At 44.1% G+C, this 23498-nt stretch overlaps 1 protein-coding gene across 1 annotated transcript; it reads left to right on the plus strand.

Annotated features, from left to right (window-relative positions):
• Positions 1 to 1336: 1336 nt before the first annotated feature.
• Positions 1337 to 22427, plus strand: prkx (protein kinase X-linked). The gene is made up of 8 exons (XM_029136229.3): positions 1337 to 1762; positions 6498 to 6666; positions 8484 to 8747; positions 11970 to 12089; positions 15697 to 15792; positions 17784 to 17841; positions 21161 to 21238; positions 21327 to 22427. The coding sequence occupies exons 1-8, from the start codon at positions 1615 to 1617 to the stop codon at positions 21450 to 21452; spliced, it is 1059 nt and encodes a 352-aa protein (XP_028992062.1). The 5' UTR covers positions 1337 to 1614; the 3' UTR covers positions 21453 to 22427.
• Positions 22428 to 23498: the final 1071 nt, after the last annotated feature.

A 23498-nucleotide genomic window follows, 5' to 3' on the forward strand; every position in this document is an offset into this window, starting at 1 on the left:
TTAAAGTTGACTGTATTACAGTATGACATAGTACTTTCAAGTACTGCTAAATCCTAAACTATACAGTAAAAATACATGAATTTTTGTGTGGTGATAGCACATCACTAGTAGAATAAGGAGAAAGTGGTCTAAGCCTGGAACTATGCACCAAAGTCAAGTTATTAATGATTAAAGTTGACTGTATTACAGTATGACATAGTACTTTCAAGTACTGCTAAATCCTAAACTATACAGTAAAAATACATGAATTTTTGTGGGGTGATAGTACACATCTAGTAGAACAAGGGGAAAGTGGTCTGGGCCTGGAACTATGCACCAAAGTCTAGTTATTAACGATTAAAGTTGACTATACGGCCCATACAGTTACAGTATGACTTGGTAGTTTTGAATACTAATAACTCCTAAACTATACAGTAAAAATACACGAATCTTTGTGTGATGATAGTACACATCTAGCAGAAATAGGAGAAAGTGGTCTGGCCCTGGAACTATGCACCAAAGTCAAGTTATTGATCATTAAAGTTGACTATACGGCCTATACAGTTACAGTATGAACTGGTAGTTTTGAATACTAATAAATCCTAAACTATACAGTAAAAATATACAGATCTTTGTGGGGTAATAGTACACCTCTAGTAGAACAAGAGGAAAGTGGTCTGAGCCTGGAACTATGCACCAAAGTCAAGTTATTGATCATTAAAGTTGACTATACGGCCCATACAGTTACAGTATGAACTGGTAGTTTTGAATACTAATAAATCCTAAACTATACAGTAAAAATACACGAATCTTTGTGTGGTGATAGTACAGTTCTAGTAGAACAAGGGGAAAGTGGTCTGGGCCTGGAACTATGCACCAAAGTCAAGTTATTAATGATCAAAGTTGACTGTATTACAGTATGACATGGTAGTTTTGAATACTAATAAATCCAAAACTATACAGTAAAAATATACAGATCTTTGTGTGGTGATAGTACACCTCTAGTAGAACAAGGGGAAAGTGGTCTGGGCCTGGAACTATGCACCAAAGTTAAGTTATTAATTATAAAAATTTCACAGTATGACATGGTAGTTTTAAATACTAATAAATGCTTAATTTTACAGTAAAAGTATACAGATCTTTATTAGGCGACAGTTTTTCTATATATGCAATATTTTGTTTCGTATTTTTCAATATTTTGAACAGACCAGACGTGTCGCTATGAAAAGAGGAAGTCGCGACGAGCGTGTTTTGTGCTCTGCTGTAAAGCGTGTAATACGGGCGCAAGACGTTTCTGAAGCGCGGCTGGCTGAACGACGGATGAACGAACGACGGCTCACTTGACCGCAGTGTCCTGTTAGCTCGTCATGGCTCGTTAGCCGCTAACGCTACGTGCCTCAGCACCTGTCTCCAGCCTCTTTGTCTCCCTCCTCTCGCTGCTTCTGGTTCCTCTTATCTGCTAGTCCTCGGAACTTGTAACAGTAACCCGGTCCAGCTCACTCCGCTCCGGTCCCAGATGTCCGCCCTTCGCTGAGTCAGCTGACGGACCGAGAACCGGCTCCGTCCAGAAATGCCTGTATCCGTCCCGCTGGAGGTCTGTAAACCCAAATAGTCAGCGGGTCCCGATAACAGGACATGGCGTCTTCCAAAGCGAAGGTCGGAGTCAACGGGGAGCCGAACTCCCTGAAGGAAAGTAAAAGTAATGGCACCAGTCAGGTCGGGGAAGCGGCGCCCAATAAGCGGATTTACTGTCTGGACGACCTGGAGACCGTGGCCACAGTGGGTGAGTTACAGGAACCCGAACAGCTCCAGAACTGGACTGTGGTTCTAAAGTAGTTCCAAGCTTCCGCACAGTCAGACAAACCAGTGAAGTAGGTTATAAGTGTTCTGTGAATGGGGTGGTAATCCATCTGCAGGTACTTTCCGCAGAACTGAACACAAGCTCAGCTGTAAGATGATCCAACATCGGATGTCTGTTGGTTCCGTGGTCCTGGACTGTAACCAGGACATTCAAGTTAATGTAACGATAACAATTATTTGTCCAAATATATTAGATTCTCTGAAAGGAGGAGTCTTTGGATGAAAAAAACAACATTGTAAATTCAGTTCATTTAGTAAATAACAGGCAAATCTTCAATTAAAAGTCAACAATTAAAGCACAGCCTGATAGTATGAACTGAAATCTACAGTGTTAGTACATTTTTCATTGAATTGAAAACTGACAAAAGTGTAGACATGCTCTCATTCAGTCATGATAAAGTTTAGTCCAGAAGTTCTGAATCAGAATTTCACCTCTGAGCATTTGCTTCCTATTTATTGCTATTGACAGGAACATGACAATCGATCGTCACCGTGTCAATAGCTTCTCTGCACTGACACTACAAGGAGACAATTGCTCATCGATAGGTCACAGAGTTCCAGCTGACCTCCTTAAAGTTTGACAGTTTATTTACTGTGTCCTTCTTTCACAGTGTGTGCATGTACAGTAAACAGTGCTCCTGGCTGATTCTGTTCTGCTGGCGTTGAATGCAGAACTGCATGTTCTGTGTCATGATGCAAAAAAAAATGTAGGGCACAAAGAGACATAGTGAGTTTTGTCGTATTTGGTGCTCCAAAAGTTAGTCATTGACCTAATTACCTAATAAATCTACCACATGATCGACTGCTCAGACGCATGAACCCCGGGCAGTTAGTGACGCGCTGTGCGGAGGAGCTCACCTTGCAGGTAACAACTTGCCCTTCTGGGAATAAGTTTGTACATCTTGTCTGCATGATAAACGTCTGAGTCACACTTGCGTCATGGGCTCACACAGGAACAACCATGTATGACTCAAAGGAAAACACTCTCTGTGTAAAAAGAAACTTGGTGTATTTCGATAATTTGATTATTATGTGTGTAATATTCTTTGGGAGTGAGCTGGTGTTTTGTGTTTCTGGTGGTGTCATCAGGATTTATGGCAAACAGCCAAACTGTGCAAAGAATGAAAAATGCGAGTGAACTAACATCTGCACTCAAAAGGACATCTGTAATGTAGTAATCAGAGCCTTCCTGTGTGTGCACTGGAACCAGTTATTTGAACTATTTTTGACACTCTTTAATAACATTCCAACACGTGTGCCGTTCGAGTGGCTGTATTTCTGGCCAGATGTCGGGTACAAGGTCCAAGACCGGTGCTGTTTTTGTTTAGACCAAACCAGGACAGTGGAGGATTTGGAAACACAAGAACTGTGACATGGAAAATGAGGCAGAAACTGATCAGTGGGCATTGAGTTCACTGAATAAGCCTCCGATGAGCCGATCAAAAGCACCAGTGTCAATTAATGTGGGCTCACTGGACAAAACTCAAGGAAGTCTGACCTACTATCAAGGGTCTGTTTGGTTCTAATAGAGCGTCGGTCCTCGGTAGCGGTTTCATAAGCTTGGTTTATATTCACACTATCAGTTTTAGACTGTGTACTTGGCTGCACAGACTGATTGCTGGGCCATTTTCCAGAAGGAATTTATAATGAATGTGTGAATAATGGTGTTAATATTAAGCAACATGCAGGTGAAATGTGCATTCACAGTGATACAGAGGCGTGTGTGTGTGTGTGTGTGTGTGTGTGTGTGTGTGTGTGTGTGTGTGTGTGTGTGTGTGTGTGTGTGTGTGTGTGTGTGTGTGTGTGTGTGTGTGTGTGTGTGTGTGTGTGTGTGTGTGTGTGTGTGTGTGTGTGTGTGTGTGTGTGTGTGTAGGTGAAGATGATCTTATTTGCTTTAAACCTTTGCGGAGATAATACCTCAGCTGAGGCAGGAAATGGCCACGTTGTCTGTCTTTAGACATCGGCATATTCAGGCCTGGTGGTTGAGTATGGGCTGCTAAGATGGATAAAAACAGCTTGGTGTCATCTGCGTAACAATTGAGATTTATAAGGCTATTAAACTTAGAGAATAACACCAGTCACCTCTAAATAAAGATTTGTTTTGAATAGAAAGCTGTTATGTGGGTTTTAACAAATTCAACAGGGAGGGAAGAAGGTTGGATAAACTAGAGCCCATCACCATTAGTTATAAGCCGGGACTGTGAGCAGTCTGTTGGTGGAGCAGAGCTTTAAATGTTATACATGTTTATAGTTTCATTGATTTCTTTAGAGTCGCATAATGTGCTTAGTTTGTATTGGACAGTTACAAGGAAATGTTGAGTCTGTGGGAAGGAAAAATGTGGTCGGGCCTCTCGCGGTGACAGAGCTCTTTATGTCAGGTTCAGGCCGTTTGAGTTTAAAAAGTCAGGCAATGAATAATAAATCCAGGACAGAAAAAGCCCGATCTCAGCACGAGGAACACGGACCTCAGGCTACACCTGTGCAGGTGTTCGTCTAAATGAAGAACAGTGCTGCAGTGTTGCCCCGCTGCTGCAGATTGATCATAGCGGTGCCAACAACACCACAGAGCTGACACTTCATCCTTCAAAGCTTCCATTACACGCATTTTCAAGCGGCTTTATGCTCTGATTTATGGTGTTATGCTGTGCACCTGATGAAAGACGTGGGGCTCAGTAATATGCGCTAAGCTACATGCGAGCGGCGGAGCCTGAGCGGAATGTGTGTCAGCGAAGTGGTGCGGGAGGAGACGGTGCATTCTGTCCTGGTGGGAGAGAGCTCCAAGCTTATGAGCCCTGCATAAAAATCCAATCTGCCCGGCCATTTTGTCTGATGACGGGGATTTGCTGCCTGAAACAAATCAGCTAAAGCTCTTATATCTGCCCTCTGGTGTTTAATTGTCACTGCATTCATGAGGCAACTCTGCCAGCTTACATGACCTGCAGAGTGTCACTGCGAGGCGAGGCCGACTGCGCTCCTGTCGCAGCGCATGAGCTCATCAGCGCCGGCTCCATCTTAACTGCGATAGGAGATCTGTTAATGCGGCTTCTTTTGAGTGTTGTTGCTCATAAAAGTTGCATCCTGTTAGAACAACAGGAACTTCAGGAGTTGCGTGCCACGCGGTCGTTCTCCCAAACAGGTGGAAGGGAGTGTAGTCGGGACCGACCCAGTTTCCAGGCTGTCCCTGTCTTGGCTTTGTCCCCGCTGGGTTTCTGATGACAGCTTTGAATCAGGAAATACCAGGGAAGCAGCTCTGTGATTTACACCGTCGCATCAGTTGTTTGGTGAGAGTAGCTCATCTTGTTTTTCCTCCTCACATTATGGATGTCTCCTGCAGACACACAATGCAGGCTTTGTGCAGTGGAGGGGCTGTTCACTCAGTAATGTAACACCGGTGTAGCACACTGTTATTCAGACAGATAGAGGTTAGAAACCCGACAGTGTCTCCAAAAGCTACGACTGCTTCTTTGCTGCTTCCTTCCTTTTTTTTGCTGTTGTTGAACTTAAATGTTTTTCAATCTACTTGTCTACTGCTATTTGGCTTTTGCTCATGTTAAATGCCTGAAATTCAATAACCATTCAACGCTTAAGACATCCACACCTGTGACATGCAAAACTGACTATAGCTTCAAAACAGAGTCAAGGTACTGTAATTTTGGCTTAAATGCAAAACAGTCCAGATGAACTCTAGCTAACTCTTAATTCTATTATTTGAATTGGCTCTGACGGTAAAACAACATTGAGTTCGTCTTAGGTATGTCTTAGTGAGGGATCAGAGAGTATTGCAGCAGGTACTGTACCAGGAAGTGACAGCAGGTGTGTCTTTGCCAGATTTAGTGTGAAGTTTAAGAACAAGCAGAAAAACAAGTCGACTTTATACTTGATGCCAAGATCAAAAGGAACCTGTTTATATTGTAGATCTGTTAGATTTATAGGTTAGCATTGGATTTCTGTTTGAAGACACTGCAGCCTCATGCAGTGGTTGTTGCTATTAGTTCATCCAGTGGATACAGATCAGAGTTCAGTGTAAACTTACTGCAGCCACAGCTACTGTGGATGCGAGGTCACGGAGCTGCTTCCTGAGATAAAGCCGGGGAGGTCACAGCTGTGTGGCCTCGTAGTGGCCGTCCACAGCATCACCAGTGAACCTGCCAGAACAGAATGCCAGGAGCACCTGTGCCACTTGTGTGTATTTAACTCCGATCAAACTGCACGCGACGAAAGGTTGATTAATGCATAGCTGACACAACTTGGTACAACTTATGCTCCGACATGCTTCATATCTCATACAGTATCTAACATGATGTCATCAGGTGTCTTCAACTGTCAACGGCGCCGGGGCATGTCTCAGCTCGGCTCGTTTCATCACCTGATCCTGACAGACAGTGTCTCTGGTGAAAGGTTACCTCCTGTCTAAATTTAAATGTGTCTTTTAAGTTGCACTGTGCGAAGCCTTCAACGTGGCTCGTGGCTGATGGCGATGACACATGTTTAGGTTTGAGCTGCGGCACTGTGTATTGATGCTTGAACGTTGCCTAATACATTGACAAATAGGAGCCTATTTGTCTTTGTCTAGTTTGCCTGCCTGCTCTGGATCCCTAGCTCGTGGTTAACCCTCACATTCTCCCCCCCCCCCCGCCCCTCTCTCTGCCCTGCCTCAGGCACCGGGACCTTTGGCCGAGTCTTCCTGGTCAAGGACAAGCAGAGCCGAGCCTTCTACGCCCTAAAGCAGATGAGGATCCCAGACGTGATCAGACTGAAGCAGGAGCAGCATGTCCACAACGAGAAGGAGGTTCTGACAGAGGTCAACCACCCCTTCCTCATCCGGCTGTGAGTTCGCTCTGCGGTCTTTCCCCAAAACACTGTGGGTGGAAGGGGGGGGTAACAATCTGCCGGCAGAACTTTTCTAACGAGGCAGTTTAAAGTTTGCAGGCCTGATGCAATGTTGTGCTTAAGAGCCACCGCAGCACCAACCCAGCCCCAGGTGCTGGGCTCCTAAAGCACATACCGCTAAAGCCCAGCTCTCGCCATCTGAGAGCAGTTCACAAACATTTAAACGCATCATGGGAGTTTTCAAACTTACTGCTCGTTCGTTCGCCTCGGTCCAAATTAGTGAACCAGTTTGCCGACTTGCAGTTTTCCCTTGGCTTGGTTTGAATCTGGGGCAGGAACAGGAAGAGAAGCGCAGGAAAAAGATCATTTTCTCTACTACTGGATACATGTGTAAATGATTAATATTCCCATTAGTACAGACTTGCCACGTTTCATAGAAGAATGGCACAATTGGCATTTGCTCACAATCCAAAATGCATTTTTACAAACAGCCTGCAGTAGCTTCCAGCAGGCAGCAGGCTGGTTAGAAGGTAGTAACGCAGAACGTGCATAAATCATGAGGGTTACATAATTCATGGATATGATACATAATAAAATAAACCCCTGTACTGTTCTGATTCCATAATAGAACAACACAGGAAACAAACTGAACAATGGGAGCAGGCGAAAGACCGAAAACAAGGAAACAGCGCTGCCAAAAGCAGATCTGCTGAAATGAAGCAGCAACTTAAAAAGCTTTTTTTTTTTCTCACAACTTGGCCTGGTTCATGTAGAAGAACTAGCATCTGTGCTCTAGGGGCCGATGAGAAGGGTGGGATCAGGTGAGGGGGACATCAGATGAATGGGACTGAACACAGAAAGTTAGAATGAGTGAAGGCAGAAGCAGAACGAGTCTCTAAACCTTAATAGATGAAATAAAAGGCTTCATTTTGCAAATCTCCTCCTGAATCCCCCAATTTTAGTTTAAAACCCTTGTAAACTTTTAATAAAACTCATCTGAGAATGAGTTTCTAAATGCTCTCTACTTGTTCCTAAGCAAAGAAAGTATTTACCAAAGTAGCGGTTGAATATAAGAGTCTCGTGCGGCTTGAGCGGATTGTGGCGGTTTGTCAGCAGCTCGTTTTAACCCAAATCTAATCAGGTCATTCCTGGTTACAAAAGAGCTCCAGTGAACAGCGCAGCGTTAACCAGCACCGTACGATGTGATGTTAGGTTACGACACCAAGGCCTCGTCGCTATGAGCTCCCCATGCACAGCATAATGAGAGGCGTTTGGTCATAAACGGAGGAAGATGATGTCGGCAGGACAAACTCACTATTACTGTGCAATAAAGAATGGTGACCCTGACGTGTTTGACTGACCACACTGTTTATTTGGGAATAACAGTGATGGCAGCTCCAGGTAAGTGTAGCTTTGGAGAAGCGACAGTAAAAGTGCAGAGATAAAACAGCAGTGTAGGGAAGAGTCAGTAATCGTCTTTGTGGCCAGCAGCCAGCACTTATGGAAAACACTGGAGCCTCCTCCATCTTCATCAGTGACAGTGCTCTCTTGTTTTTATTCCTCTGAAGGGCCCTTGCAGCTGAAATAGATGTTGCACGCTGCTCCCCACCGCACTGGGGGATAAAATAGTCGGAGACTGATACAGCCCCTGATTTTATCTGATTTCCTCAGCTCGTCAGGCAGTTCGTTTAACACTCCTACCCTTCAGTGGACACGCAGGGCTAATGTGGACCAAAAGGCAAAATCACTCAGGGCCATTTTCTAAAACAGCGGCGCATTATTCCACCTTTTGTGTTCTGTGTGGCGGTTCCCAGGTTCTGGACGCACCACGACGAGCGCTTCCTCTACATGCTGATGGACTACGTGCCGGGCGGCGAGCTGTTCAGCTACCTGCGCAGCCGCGGGCGCTTCAGCAACGCCACGGGCCTCTTCTATACCTCTGAAATCGTATGCGCCATCGAGTACCTCCACTCCAAAGATATCGTGTACCGCGACCTGAAACCTGAGAACATCCTGCTGGACGGGGAAGGACACATTCGCTTGACCGACTTCGGCTTCGCCAAGAAGCTCTCTGACAGGTAGAAGAAACAATATCCGTATCTGTTTTGACAACAGCAATTGCATAGTCGTTTATGGGGAGACTCATGCTGTGTGAATGCCTTGGAACAGTTATAAGTGACTGTGAAGGTGAGATGTGAGGATGGTGTAAACACTACTGAAGCCTTCTTCTATTTAACCCACACCAGCACCAAACTCGCTGTCTTTTAACTCTCCTGTTGTCACATACTGTAGTCTTCATACTGAAGGGGAACGGGTTAAATGGGCAAAACGCCAGTGCTGCTGTAGCGAAGCCGAGGTTCTAAGCGGATCTGCCTCCAACTTCAAATCATAGGCTGGCGCGCGTTGCTGTCGAAGGACAGCGCCGCTCCCTCGGCGTGTGAAGCTGCCGCTGACTGTCAGTCGGGGGAAACTTCGCTCATCACTCTCACTTTGTGCCGTTTGATGGCTGATTGATTGACAGTAGAAAGTCTGTGACAGACCAGATGTTGCCTCACTCACTTATACGCCTGAGCTCATCCCACACAGGCTCCACTTTGCAAGCTACACTTAGCTTTAGCTACTGTCAGTGGAAAACTCCTGATTAAACTTGGAATTGAACAAAAGAAAGAAAGTGTGGAGGTCATCATGTCCTGGAGGATTCATTCTCACTCACTTCTACACTTTGGATTGGTTTGGGGCACCTGGTGCTGGTTTCACTTTAGGAGATTGGGCCTTTCTTCCTCCTGTATAAAGCCTCTCTCCCAGTTTTACAAAAAGCCTTCACTGCCTTCTTCTTCTCTGCAACAATGGTTGTAGAATTTATTTTTTAAGAAGTCTTTTGAAAAATTGATGGCAGATTGGGTCACATAGTGCTGGTCTGTATAGTTGAAATCAGCAATGCAATGTTTCTTCCACTGATCAGCAGTTTCTAACCTGGATGTCAGGAGATTTAGAAAGACGATAAGAAAGACGTAAAAATGTTGTTCTACTACCCGACACCTTGTTATTTTTTGACTTTCCTATAATCTACAGTCCTGTAAAAAAAGGTTCAATCCCCTCCTGGTTTCATTTTATTTTATTTTGTTTCTGTGTGTATCTCAAACTGAACTGTTTTAGATCTTCAAACAAAATCAAGCAGAGACAAGCTGACAAAACGGCAAATACACGTTTCAAATGATAATTGTATTTTCTGCAGCCTAAAGATGATGTAATACCAACCAGGTCTGAGGAAAAGTTACAACATCCACCAAAACACCAAGTCTGCATTGATGAGTCTGGGAACAGATAGTTTAATGGTTCTGAGACTTCATATCCAAACTGAGACCTTTGATTCACCTGTTTTCTCTGCATGTTTAAAACACTCATTAATCTTTAAAAGATGATAGTCATTACCACTGTCCATTAAAAGCACTTGAGCACATCCTAAGTTTAACCATTTTTTAAATATCTCAGAATCTCCATTTAAAATAAGTCAATGAGCAGTAGCTTCTACATTTTAACTTTTTCTTCAATAATTGTAGCTCTTGCTCCATAGATTTGCTCAAGCAGGTTTAGTTTAGCATTCAGATTACAAATCTTAAAGTAAGCACCTGATTTAATTCTCAAGAGACAACGGAATCATTTGAATTCAGCTTCTTTTTCCTATAAGTTATACTTTTTCCTCTAAGTAATATTTAAGGACGAGGCGTGAAAGTGGCTGCTGTGTTTGACAGTGGATGAGTGACAGTCATTCGCCCTGCTCGCGTCCTGACTGCGTGGTCACTGTGATATTGTCCTCTGGGAAGTTCAGGGGATCTTCCAAACTCCAGAGACCCGTGGCAGCACCTCTGAAGGACAAACGTCCCCCGGCCGATGCCGTTTAGTCCGAATTAAATCGGCCTCCTGGCGACCTTGGCAGAATAGAAAAGAAGCTCTGAGGGGGAAGTCTGTGTGTGTGCACTGCAGCCTCACTGCTGCAGCGTTTCATCCAGCGCGGTGGTGACCCCCGCTGACATGTAAACATAATGGACTAAGATTACATTTTCCCAGACTGGGCGAGCAAAACAGATGGGGAGTAGATACCTCTCTGATGTGCAAGTGACCCACTTACATAAATGGAGGGCAGCACAATTGCCTGCATTCGCGAGACAACTGCCTTACTGCCAGTAGCTCTCTTGTACTTTTCATGTTCAGGACATGATGGAGCATCGTCACAGCCTCAGTGCTCCGCATGCTGCCACAGTGCCCCCTTCTGGCAGACACTGTCATCGGCGCCTTTTGAGCACCAGGTCCTGTCTAATGACACGCTGCAGTGAGGAGCAGAACCACGTCTTATTTCCTCTGTGGCCATTCCGCTGCCCGTCCAGCATCCGGGCTTTATTCCCCCAACATAATTTGCCTCCTCATCCTCCACCGGGGCCAACATCATTTCCATACAAATTACTGTCGCCATGGTAACTGTCCAAAAGAGGTCATTACCCAGGTGATATTGGTGACAGACGATGAAAGGCTGGCGCCGGGCCGAGTGCTCTTCATCAGAGGACAAGTGGCTTTCAGAGGGAGCACTCTGTGCATGTTTGTTACACATGCACAGAGTGTCAATCAGCTGCTCTGTCAGCGACACCGAGGCTGAGAAAATAATCAGCATCAGACTTCCTCCTATTGTCCACACTCACTGGGCAACCTTCAACTTGTTGTCTATACCTTGAATGTCTGGACTCCGGCCCTCAATGAGCGTTCGTCCTGTGACTTCGCAGTCAATAGCAGCAGACAGTCACAGACCCATACGTGCCGTATCCTGACAGAGGTCCCGTACTCTATAGTACTACAGCAGATGACCGAGCCGGGTCAGATGGCAAGGGAGATCAATTTACCTATGGGTGTTGTCTTTCCCGGTGCAGACGGTCTCTCTACTTACACACAATGAGCCGAGGCTATCGTTTATCACCTGCCAAACACTGACCGACTAATGTGGTGGGATGGTGTGAGCATCCATTTCTGATGTATATTAAATAGGCTGCATTAACCCTGTCATTATGAGCTACTGGGTGGGGTTCTGCCGCTACTTAGGGTTAAAGTCTGTAGGAAGTATCTGATGCGTAAACTGTTTAAATTCTAAAAACACAGATTTGTTAACAAAACAAGCTCCGGGTGCAGACTTTTTTTACAGTCTGGTTTGCTGCAGGCCTCATAGAAATTAGAATAAAATACTGTAGGAAATGAAACAGTTTTCACCAGATAGTCTGCTATAACTATTTGTTGTGGTTCTTCTGTCTATTTAGGACCTGGACCCTGTGCGGCACTCCAGAGTACCTGGCCCCTGAAGTCATCCAGAGCAAAGGCCATGGCCGAGCGGTCGACTGGTGGGCTCTGGGCATCCTCATCTTTGAAATGCTGGCTGGGTAAGTGCTGTAGTGACTGTGCACACCCCACAATACACCCTTTATTCCACAAGGCCCACTGGGGGGCGCTCTCCTCCAGCAGAGCAGCTGAGAGAACTCGGATCATGATTTATCCTGTTTGACCATTAAGGTGAGCTGATATACTTATAACTGCAGTAAACACGTCTCTTCACAGGACTGGAACAAAGCTAATGGTAATTAAACACAGGTTTAACATTACGTATTATACACCTACAATCAACAAAACGTCACTGTGTGAGAGTGCACCAGAGCGTTGAGGAAGGGATATGAAACGAGATATGAGGAATTATTCTATTAATTGTGGTGCTTTTATTGTCTTGGTGTGGGAAATCTATTTATTGTGTGCTTATTGAGCACTGAAGAGCTGCGACAAATTAATCTGTGAATGAGGATCATTGTTGCAGATGAAGAACAATGACGTTGATCCGTTTAGAAAGCACTTTGGTTTATTCTAATGTTCTCAGTCATCTGCCATGAATAATTGTGTCTGTGCCTTTGTTGCCAGGGTAGAGGTTGACTTTAACATTGATTGAGTCTTTGTTTCTTTCAGCGACAGACCAGATGAGACCTGGTATTGCAGCTGTTAATTCATTTAAGCAGCGAATTACCTTCAGCCTTCTAGCTGTATTTTTCTTTGTTTGTCCAGGTGTGAGATATCCGCGTCCAGTCCAGTTCCTCACAGGATGAACTAGCTAGAATAGGTTGAAGTAGGTAGTCAGGTATTTATTGACTAATAAAATGTCCCCCTACGTATGAGTTTACAATCGTTGGTCACTCTTTATTACTTTTACCCCTAAATGAAAGGTCAATCATGCATGAGTCCGGCCTACACTCATCCTCACATCCATCTTTTTTATGCCCTCATTGGAAAAGCTGCATGCCTTTGAATTTGGAGAAAGAATGTGACCTTTTACCGTCATTTATCAGGACAGGCTTTGAAGGCTTGACTGGATGCTGTGCTGCCCTCAGCACATCAGTGTCCAGAGAGGGCGCTGCTACTGTAGGACCCTTCAGACAAAGAGGCCTCTTCACTATGAAGCAGCGTGCAGCTGATCGTCAGAGGCCCTCATCCAAGAATGTAACAGCTGCTTCTGAAAAGTCAGCAGTGGTAGATCTTCCTCCTCTGGGGTGAAGCACAAGTTGAAAAAACATTGCGTGAAGTCTCAGGGGAGGGAGCCTGGCGAGAGTAGAGGAAAAAGAATGGATCTTCTCTCTGTTGTTCTACCTCTGGGGCCAAGCTGTATTACAGTCATATATTCATCTCTACCTCTGAGAAACAGACCTGCCTCAGTGAAGAAACATACTGCATGGTAGATTAAATAGACCTGAGACTGTCTTTCATGTTAAATAACAAAAAAAGGATTTTAATACACAATGAAATAAGTCAAAGCCTGGACAGTTGTCTGTATTGACTCCTTTATCACCGGCTGGTCCTTGTCCACCTTGATTGAGGGAGGTGTTATGATTAGAGACACATATCCTAAAGGAGAAACTCTTTATCCTGTTACAGCAGCATGTCACCCACAAAGCCAAAGTGGTTTGGTCACAGGACACACATCATTCAATGCATCAGCTCAATCCTAAGGTCTCACAAAAGCATGAAACCAGAATATAAGTGTAAACGTTTCTCTGGAACCGGCTGATGTCATTGCATGCAGGTACAGACGTTTTATAATGGATATTCTTTTCTTTCTTACTATTCACGATTATGGCTCTGACTGAAAGCTCCTGGGGATGTTGGAGCTTGTGCTCTAATTCTAGCGGTATGAATATGCTCATTATGTGCTATGATGTCTGTATTAAAACACTTTTAGACATATACCCTGTTACATAAAAGGCACTTTATGTAAGAAGTCACTTCTACATCAAATAGCTGTCAGTTTATTTGATGTAAAATTATTCAATTCTACTTGCATACATCCGTTGGAAAGGAAAAAGTAATTGATGCTATGTTATATGAATGTTACAGCAAATGTACACACAACAAAACAATACAGACATCACTGATCAGTCAAAATCGGCATCGGTGTAGAAAATGAAAGCCTCACCTGCAACTCACAGCTGCTCTAGTTTTCCTCATAGGGCCGCTGCTGTGGGACTTTAGCAGACTTTGATCTGTTTTCAGGACAAAATATGAGGCCGTTCTACCCCCATGACTTTGTTTCTGTCCCATCAGGAGCAAGCAGTGTCATCCCCATCTCTTCTACAATTGTGACGTGTTTGTGTGTTATTTACTGCTCGTGGTGTGTGTGTGTGTGTGTGTGTGTGTGTGTGTGTGTGTGTGTGTGTGTGTGTGTGTGTGTGTGTGTGTGTGTGTGTGTGTGTGTGTGTGTGTGTGTGTGTGTGTGTGTGTGTGTGTGTGTGTGTGTGTGTGTGTGTGTGTGTGTGTGTGTGTGTGTGTGTGTGTATGTGTGTGTGTGAGAGAGAGAGAATAAAATGATGGCATTTCCATCCTCGGGCCCCGCTGCTAGAAGAAAAACAGAACAGAGCAACATACAAACAGATTGTTATACCATAAAGAAAAGCTTCCGCTGTGATACTCAGAGTAGACTCAGAGGGTGTCAGTGCATGTTTCCTCAGTTCATCATGACAGTCAACTCCTCTGAGCATCCTGTGGTTTCAGAAAACCCTTTGTCAGAAATAGGTTGTTTTTCCAGTTCGTGACAGTTTTTGCTTTCATCAGAAGTGATCTCCTTTCCACTGCGGGTTAAAGTGTCCTTTGCTGCATGAGTATTGCTCGAACACCCAGCCCGCGACACCTATACTGTATGTTTTTTTTTTTTATTGCCAAGACTAACTGCTGCAGATCCTAATATGCAACAGAGTTTCTGTCTAAATACTGCGATAGGTCAGTAAATGTCCTCGCCACTCACCTAAGTAGCTCAGTCTGTGAAAGGTTGGCTGCAGCATTGCTACCTGAAACCTACATATTAGGATTGTAAAGAATGGCATTAATGTAAAGCTTCCTACTGTATGTCCACTCTGGCCATTTGCTGTATATTGTACTGTATGTGTTTAGCCAGTTAAATAAAATGACCAGTCTTATCTAATCCTCTCCCCACTTTGCTACAATGACCCAGATTTTCCGTCTATGACAGTATTGGTTAAAAGAAAACAGTCGCACTCAGACATACCGAGTGAAGTCTGCAGAGCGCAGCCAGCTCCCAGACGCCCCATCCCACAGTCTCCAAACTCTGGAGCTTCTCACTTGGAAGGCAGACGGCGTGTGACAAACCGGTGTGACTGTCTGCTGTGTGCACAACACGTTTAGAGGCCGGTCCCATTATGTAATTTGCGGGTAATGACTTGCCCAGGCCGGAGGAGAGAGAGCTGGGAAAGCGCTCAGCGCAGCGCAGCAGCGAGAGGCCGGTGGGTGCGAGAAACGCAGAGAACAGCCAGAGCGGCGCGCTGTCAGCATAGCTACATGTCCCACGGCCCCGCCGCATTGCCTGCTTCACCTGACGCTTGCATCATGCTGCCTTGGCAGAGCACTGATGGCGTTTCCACGCCGCACCGCTGTGTGCTCGGCTGCGGCAACACGGTGGAGAAACGACACCTTAATGACGCTACGGATCTGTCTCCACAGGCACCCGCCGTTCTTTGACGACAATCCATTCGGGATCTACCAGAAGATCCTGGCCGGAAAACTGGAATTCCCACGCCACCTGGATTTCTATGTCAAGTAAGCGCCAGACACGAGCACAAGCTTGAATAACACAAACAAAACAGTGTGGCTGTGTCCTTGTGCAGCCATCGCTTCAATAAAGTTCCTTTTAACCATGGCGGCAGGTTGTAAACGAATCAACAGTGAGATTGCCTGAAATCTCAATACACTAAACATCACATGACAGTTTAGGTGCACAGCAATACTTGAAACAGCTAATGGAACCTTTCTTGCTGTAGAAGGGATCTAAGTTCTGCATCATCCCCTGTTACCATGGGGTCAATGAGCTGTGTGGAGGTAAACAGGGGCTTCAGGTGTAGCCTAGAGTCACTAATGACACACCCAGCTGATTTGAAACGATCCCGCCACCGCTCACACTGCCCATTAGACCAGCTGGAGGGCACAGGAATGTGTAAGATTACAGGCTCAGCACACCCTGGGTGTGCCTCTGTAAGCGTGTGTTTGTATGCACCCACACACACACGCGCTCATTCAAGCCTGACACACCGGTCCCAGAGGAGGTAGACGCGCTGCTCCCCCTGATAATCCAACGAAGCCACAGCTTCCCACTGTTAAGCTATCTATCTTGTGTCCAGCAGACAGAGGGATTTTAAATAATTTCTCACATTTATATCGCTATAGCACAGTTCCCTGTCTCACACTCCCATCCATCATGGAGTGAAAGGCCTGGCTGAGGATTACTGGTGTCTCCAGCAGCAGCAGCTGCTGAGCACAGGCAATTGGACTGACTAGAGAACAGCCTCAGGATGACCCCAGCCATAAAAGTCATAAAATTTGTTGCTAGTTAAGACGTTGTTATGGACATGTTGACACCGCGTTGACCTGACCTTAAGTACTTCCCCCATGTCCTGCTCTGGTGGTGAAGCTGTGTGGTCCCTCAGGGGCCCCCAGAAGAACACAGCACTGGTGAGTCAGGAATATGGCAAATCTATTGTATACCAGCAGGCAATTAAACGTTGAGTCATAGTTGAATGGGGCAATGTTATTTTAATGTCTTGCTGTCAATGTTATAGCGTTAAACGCTAGCATTAAACATTTTTTTAATGCTACATCAATGTAAAAAAAAAACAGCTAAAATATTAAAATATATATTAAGATAATGTCAAAGTTGAAGGTCAATTATGTGCCTGTTGGGATGTTACAGACTTTAAATTGATGTTGGATTGGGTAAACACCACATGGTTCAAATCTAGTAAAACCTTTAATTCCTTCAGCATTTATAGAAAACCCAACAGATTCATCTTCACATCAGAAACCTCCAGCAGAACCAGGCTCCACATGGGCAGACATCTAACTGCATCTAACAACTAGGGAGGAAGTTACAACAGGGAAATTAATTGTTTGAACACAAGAACAAAGCAGATACTGGTATTGACTTTTTTATTCTGAAAACTCTGAATCAAGCTATGATTTTAATGTAAAGTGCAAGTAAAGTGCAAAATAAACTAAACATTATGAGGTTTATTCTCTTTCTCTCGCTCTTCTGTTTATTTTTGTTTATTTGTGCATTATCCCAACTGAATCCTCCTCTGTAAAACCCCAACTGAGGCATTAATACTGTACCCAGGCGTCCCCCTGGAGCTGAGGCGATTCAAATATTTCTTGTGTCATATCACTGCGAAGGCCTGCCTTTGAGAACGGGAAGGATTCAGAAACTTCGCAGCGTCCAGCTGCTGTATTTACGAGCACGTCAGCAGCTCGTGGGATGTGAGATATGGAAGCTTTTTTTGAAGGCTCGCTGTTCATCAGCAGCTGTGAATCATCCTCCCCTGGACGTCTGCATCACTTGGATCCCTCGCAAAGTTCAATTAAGAAGTTGTCAAAGGGACATGACGCACATGGCCGGCGCTGTCACCTTTTACCTCTACTGATGATACATTTGTCATTCTGACAGTACTGACAGTTTTTCCTCATGAGGGAGCGCGAGGACGCCTTTCGGAGACGAACTGTGCTGCCGTGGAGTCACTGACTGTTTCTCTTTCCCCCAGGGATCTCATCAAGAAGTTCCTGGTCATTGACCGAGCCAGACGTCTAGGCAACATGAAGGTGAGTGGGTTAGATTTTGACCAGCACAGCCAAAAAGAAGGCTCCATAGTGTGACTGAAGCGCCACATGGTTCCAGTTAGTCATAAATGAGGACATATTAGAGGCCCTTTAAGACTAGACATCAGCACACACTGATATTTGTAATATGTCTAAATATTGTTACTGCTTAATGAAAGCAGCATTGTTAGTCTGAGGTTTGCTGGAGCCCTGGAAAAACCTAATTGTCCTCAGTTCCTTCTATAATGTTATGCTTTCCTAGTTGTTATGGCATACAGCATTTTCTCATTAGGAAGACATACCACCTTATTACCTGAATTTGTTGTTATAGGATTACTTTCTCATAAACATAAGTGGAAACCGTAGCTCAGGGCCGTCACGTGATCGGTGGGAGGATAGATTCATTTAGTTCTGTGAAAATACAAGTCTTAAAGAAGTGTTTCTGGAATCCAAAAAAAAAACAGGTTTTAACTCTTGAGGAATTAATAATGAGCTTGGGCTACATGTGTATAAACAGATGATTGATGTGTAATAAGTGATTCGCTGGTGCTAAATATCTCAATGACATCTATTTTAAAGGCTCTATGTGTTTTTAATGATTTCTTAACTGAACATTATTTGCCATTTAGCTGGTAATGACCAAGAAAGGTTTAATAAAATACAATATGGATGGGAACAGGAACATAGCACACATGGCTACAGCAATTAACTACCAGCTCGTTATAAAACTACTTTATAAGCACAAACTAGAAAATTATATAGGAGGAAATTGGAAAATAGTTCACAAACTAACAACTTTGAATTTCTAGAACGAAGAATAATGACGAGAGTTTATTTTACATTTCCCGTTTGGGGTAAATGGTACAATCATTTATTCTAAAGCTGCTTGAAATTGATAGCAATTACCAGCAGCTGCCTTTTATCAATACAAAAAGGATGGTGCCTAAATGTTCTAAGAAGAAGAATATCAGACGCAAATCATAATGGAAGACCGTTCAAAAATGCTGAAAGACCTTGCGATAACAGCATCTGCAGCTCATGCGGCCAGAACAGTGATTTGGAGAACGAAGGGTTGGGAACAGTAGTTCAGTTCAAATGCGCTCTTACCAGCTTTTTCCACAGCATTTCAACACAATGAGACAAGTTACATATTTGGCAACACAAAGGGACAACGTGATGACAAGTGAGCAAACTGTTTGAGATTGGAGACGAACAGATGCACAGCAGACTTCTTCAGGTCTGAGTGTACTGTACTGTCTGCAGTCCAGCTCTCAGACTGAACGCAGCGTGTAGCCCACAATGCCACATATGAACTCTTTACTCTGCCTATTTGTGCAGGCGCATAGTGTAGTAAACCAAAAGTACTCTAGATTATGAAAGTCGAACAAGAAATGAATACTGGCAGAATAAGAAATTGAAAAGTATGAACTGGACCGATAACTGAAAATCCAAATGGAGGAACATATGGCTGTAGAGTCTAAACTCTAGCAGCAAACATCTAAGGTATATAGTCCTATAAGAGCCATGGGCTACATTTGGTTTTAGTTAGTTATAGCCTTTAAACTTCTTTAAATATCTCAACAAGAATCAAAGAATCAATTAAACAACAATCATTTCTCTCCTAAACTGATTGACCTCACGCTGACCTGACTGTTAGATGTCCATCTGCTGCTTCATGTGCACAGAGGCTCCTTTATCATGGGATTGCTGCCATTTGTCTGGAATGAAAACCTTTCCTACACGCCCATTACGAATCTGCTCACTGATTATGACAGGGTTACGATAGTGACGAATACGCGTGCTCCACTTGGCCTCGGGAGCCCGACAGACCGCTCTTTGTAGATCTCCGCAAAGAATGACAGAGCGGGAAGTGGTGTGTGCCGTTTAGCTGGGAGCCTGACACTTTATCACCCATCAGTGGGAACTGTGTGTCCTCCCATCCAAACTGGAGCCCTGCACTGTTTCAATTAGCAGCAGTGAAAGAAACTGGAGACTGAGAGCTGCTCTCAGGAAAACAAATACTTCACTAAGCTCAGTGATTAACTCCACATAATCCCAGACAAGATGATATTGATTTGATGCTGCCAATATTCCCGCCGCGCACTAGCACAACACTGCTGCCGCCTGTCCTGTCTGTCCTGCTATTCGGAGAGCGAGCGATTAATTACACCCGGACGATAAAATGAAACATTTTAAAGAGCTTTTCTAAATATATTCATTTCATTTGCATTTAAATTGCTTATCAACAAGCCTAAAAAGTCCCGGAGTTAATAAGTGAGTTCGGAAAATTGAGTCACAAATTTGAAAGTGTTTTAAATTGAGTTTTTATTTCATTAGCCTGACCTGTCTCACAATTCATTTAAAGTTTCATGACTGTTAGCATTAAAAGGCAAGTTAGCACTTTATTACATGTGATTATTGTTACTTGGTTATCGTTTCCTCGTTTGATTGTCTTTTAATTAAAGTTCCCATTCAGTCCTCAAACCACCACTTAACACACTTTCATTAATCACATTCTAATCAAATTATAAGGGCTTTTAAATGTAGATTTCTTCTAATTAGACGCTCAAAGTCTCAGTGACACACTGGAGAGTCTGAGGAGATGTTTTTCTTCCACTGAAAGAAGCTGAGGATAATCCACAGAAAGAAAGAGACAAATATCATCAGTGAGATCCACTTATTCCACGTTTGGACTCACACACCAGCTCTAACAAGATCAAAAGTTGGATCTGGGCTTAGTTTTTAAGGGAGGATGCTGGCAGCCCTGATTTTCCAGCTTCTTCCAGCTTTTAATAGTTTTCCATTTACAACAATCTGAAGCTTCTCTTTTTCAAATATCCAGATGTTTGTTGTTTAATAGTAGGAGAATGGCCAAAAAACTACTCCAACCATGGTAGGAAGGACGAGTGTTCACTGAGGTATTTGAGCAGGACTAACAGCCCCTTCAGGCAGCGTTTACTGCACCACACGCTCACTCCTTGGGCACAGAAACAAAATGACTACTTTCTGAGCTCCCAATATAAAACTGATTAAAGCTGATTTGGCTTCAACGTCTACTCGGAGTCAGTGCTACTGCAGCTTTCTTCAGTTGTTTGTTTTTGGGCTCTTTAGTCTTTTCATAGTAGTTAAATACATCTTTACCAGTTGGTGATGCCAGCGAGTTTTTCTTCATGCTGATGCCTGACAGCTGATATTTGCTAACTTTAGTCCTGAGACTGCATCTCATCAGTTTTGCTTTTAAATGTCAGGAAGCAGAGAAGCAGCATAATATCATACAGGGCATGTGTAGCATCTGTGCTTACAGTCCTGCCTTGCGTTTCAGAACGGAGCAGATGACGTGAAGAAGCACCGATGGTTCAAGACCATCGACTGGGATGCAGTTCCTCTGAGAAAGCTCAAGGTAAGACGGTACACACGTTCAGGGGTGAGTGGGTCACAGGCTTCCCGTAGCCTTTATTAAAACCTTCATCCTCCACTGTCTCCAACAGCCTCCCATCCTCCCCAAGGTTTCCCACGAGGGCGACACTTCAAACTTTGATGTTTACCCAGAGGAGGACTGGAAGAAAGACCCGCCTGTTCCTCAGAAGGACCTGGAGATCTTCAAGAACTTCTGATGACTTTGTCCGGCTTATTTATTGATGAACTGTCTGGAGCGATACAACATATTATCAAGTTACTGTCACAGGTACTGCTGTATCACGGAGAAAACCCCTATTTATCAGAGTAGAGGAGTCACAGTTTGTCTGTAATAGTACACTCTCCGAATGACAGAGAATTGGCCTTTTATAGTTTTTATTTATCTGATTGAAGTCGATTCTTTTGCTATTCTACATTTTTTATGATCCTGCTCATATGCAAAAAGACATACTTCTGTTAAAACCAAAAGACTGTTACTTTGTAAGTTTGAGAAAGCATATAATCAGGTCTTCTTTTTTTATATCGTCACATTTTTACCTTTTTGTTTGTCAGTGTTGATGTCGTCCTATTTAACGTGACTCAGACTGGTGCTGTGCCGTCAGCTAGTCAGTGCTTATTAACGTGCACACTCACATGCATGTGTAGTCATGAGTCGGACACTTCCTTCAAAGACGCGTGGCCAGTCGCACTTGTAAACAGGTGCCTTACATCATAGTTCGATGGCATGAGGGTCGGTGGTTCCCTGAAGCTCACTTGAAGCCGTGCTTTTGTCAATCCTGCGAGCTTCCCTGTGGAGCTGCTGGACGTTGGGTGCCGTGGAAACCCAGCGGCTGAATGTGCCGTCACGTCTTTCTCATCTCTGCAACCCTTTGTTTCGCATCCAAAGACTTTACAGGCGCAGTCCGAGCTGGTCCGCAGTTAAACCACAGTCTGTCCTTGGCACGTCATGCTCATTCCCTTCACCCTTTATCATTATTGTCCTGCTTTTAAAGCCACGGCATGTGAGGTGAGCGCTTCCCGTCAGGATCCAGGGTCCTCAGTATTTGCTCAGTATTGATTCCTGTGGGTCGAGCTTAAACTCAAGAGAGTTTGATGAGTTTGCAGGTATTATAAGACACTGACCGTCGACTTCTCCATTTTGTTTGCTGCCATTAAAATCCACGCTGATGTGACGTTTGTGCCTCATCTTTCCTGTCAAAGCATAAATTGTCTCATTACAGTGAAGTCTGATGGTCCTTATGAATAGTGGGTCAGTGTTTGTAGAGGTGCTTGTTTAGCATCAACACAAAAATGATCAACTGTCATTAGACTTTAACCACAGACGTTACATAGACGTCTGCAGTAGTAGCCGTTCCTACAGCCCAAACCAACGCTGAGGTTACAGTCACCATCTCTGGAGACTCTGTATCATTTCATCACTCAGTGGTTCTCCTTTAGGAGGAAACTGAACGGGATTCCAGGAAGAGGCACTTTGTAAACTAATGCTGTACAAATATTTCTCTGAAAACTATTTAACCCGTAACATCACCTCCCCCTATAAATAGTCTTGACCCACCTGGAAAGTTCAAACATTTCATTTGGCTTTTTCAACTTAAAAGGAAACCAACCAGAATCTCGTCATTGCTTTCATCTGATTGCAGAAATATTCCAGCCTATTTAGTAGATGCTTCTCTGGCAGCGATCCGAGTATTTAGCCTTAAGGCAAAGGCCTTGATTAGCTTCAAACATCTGGTCACGGCCAATTTTCCTGATATGCAGCACTGGACTTTAGAGTCTTCCGCTCGCTTTCCCACAAACTAACCTGAAGGTTGTTCTGTTGATCAGTGTCAAAAAAGTTGAATTAAATTGACCTCAGATTCAGAGAAAAAGGGGAAAAGGTAAAAACTCTTAACTGTCCAAATAGTGAACCAGGGTTACCATTTTCCAGCAGATGCTCATATGCTGTAGGTACAAAGCCATCACTTCATTAATTCCCATCAGCACCGAATCTGTTCCTACATGCACCTGTATGTGTTGCCATCATATCCATCAGTGCATCGTGTGTACAGCTCTGTCATCCTTCCTGTCATATCACATCCGTATTTAAAGCTGTTTGTGCTGAGTAGAGGAGCTTGGGCTGACGTCGGTACGATACTCGTCTATTAGAAGCAGTTCCCGTACAGTGCATGTGTCGTCTGTGACCTCCGACCTAACCTCACTATGTCTTATCCAGCAATATGTTTTCTACCCGTCAAGCTTTGCAA

This window comes from Betta splendens, chromosome 2 (genome assembly GCF_900634795.4).
Source record: "Betta splendens chromosome 2, fBetSpl5.4, whole genome shotgun sequence".
Taxonomy (NCBI): Eukaryota; Metazoa; Chordata; class Actinopteri; order Anabantiformes; family Osphronemidae; genus Betta; species Betta splendens.

Excerpts from the sequence above, each read along its gene's own strand:
- prkx (XM_029136229.3), top strand. The coding sequence starts at position 1,615 with ATGGCGTCTTCCAAAGCGAAGGTCGGAGTCAACGGGGAGCCGAACTCC. Across the intron at positions 15,793-17,783 it reads CACCTGGATTTCTATGTCAA|GGATCTCATCAAGAAGTTCC; the intron begins GTAAGCGCCAGA and ends TCTTTCCCCCAG. Across the intron at positions 17,842-21,160 it reads GACGTCTAGGCAACATGAAG|AACGGAGCAGATGACGTGAA; the intron begins GTGAGTGGGTTA and ends CTTGCGTTTCAG.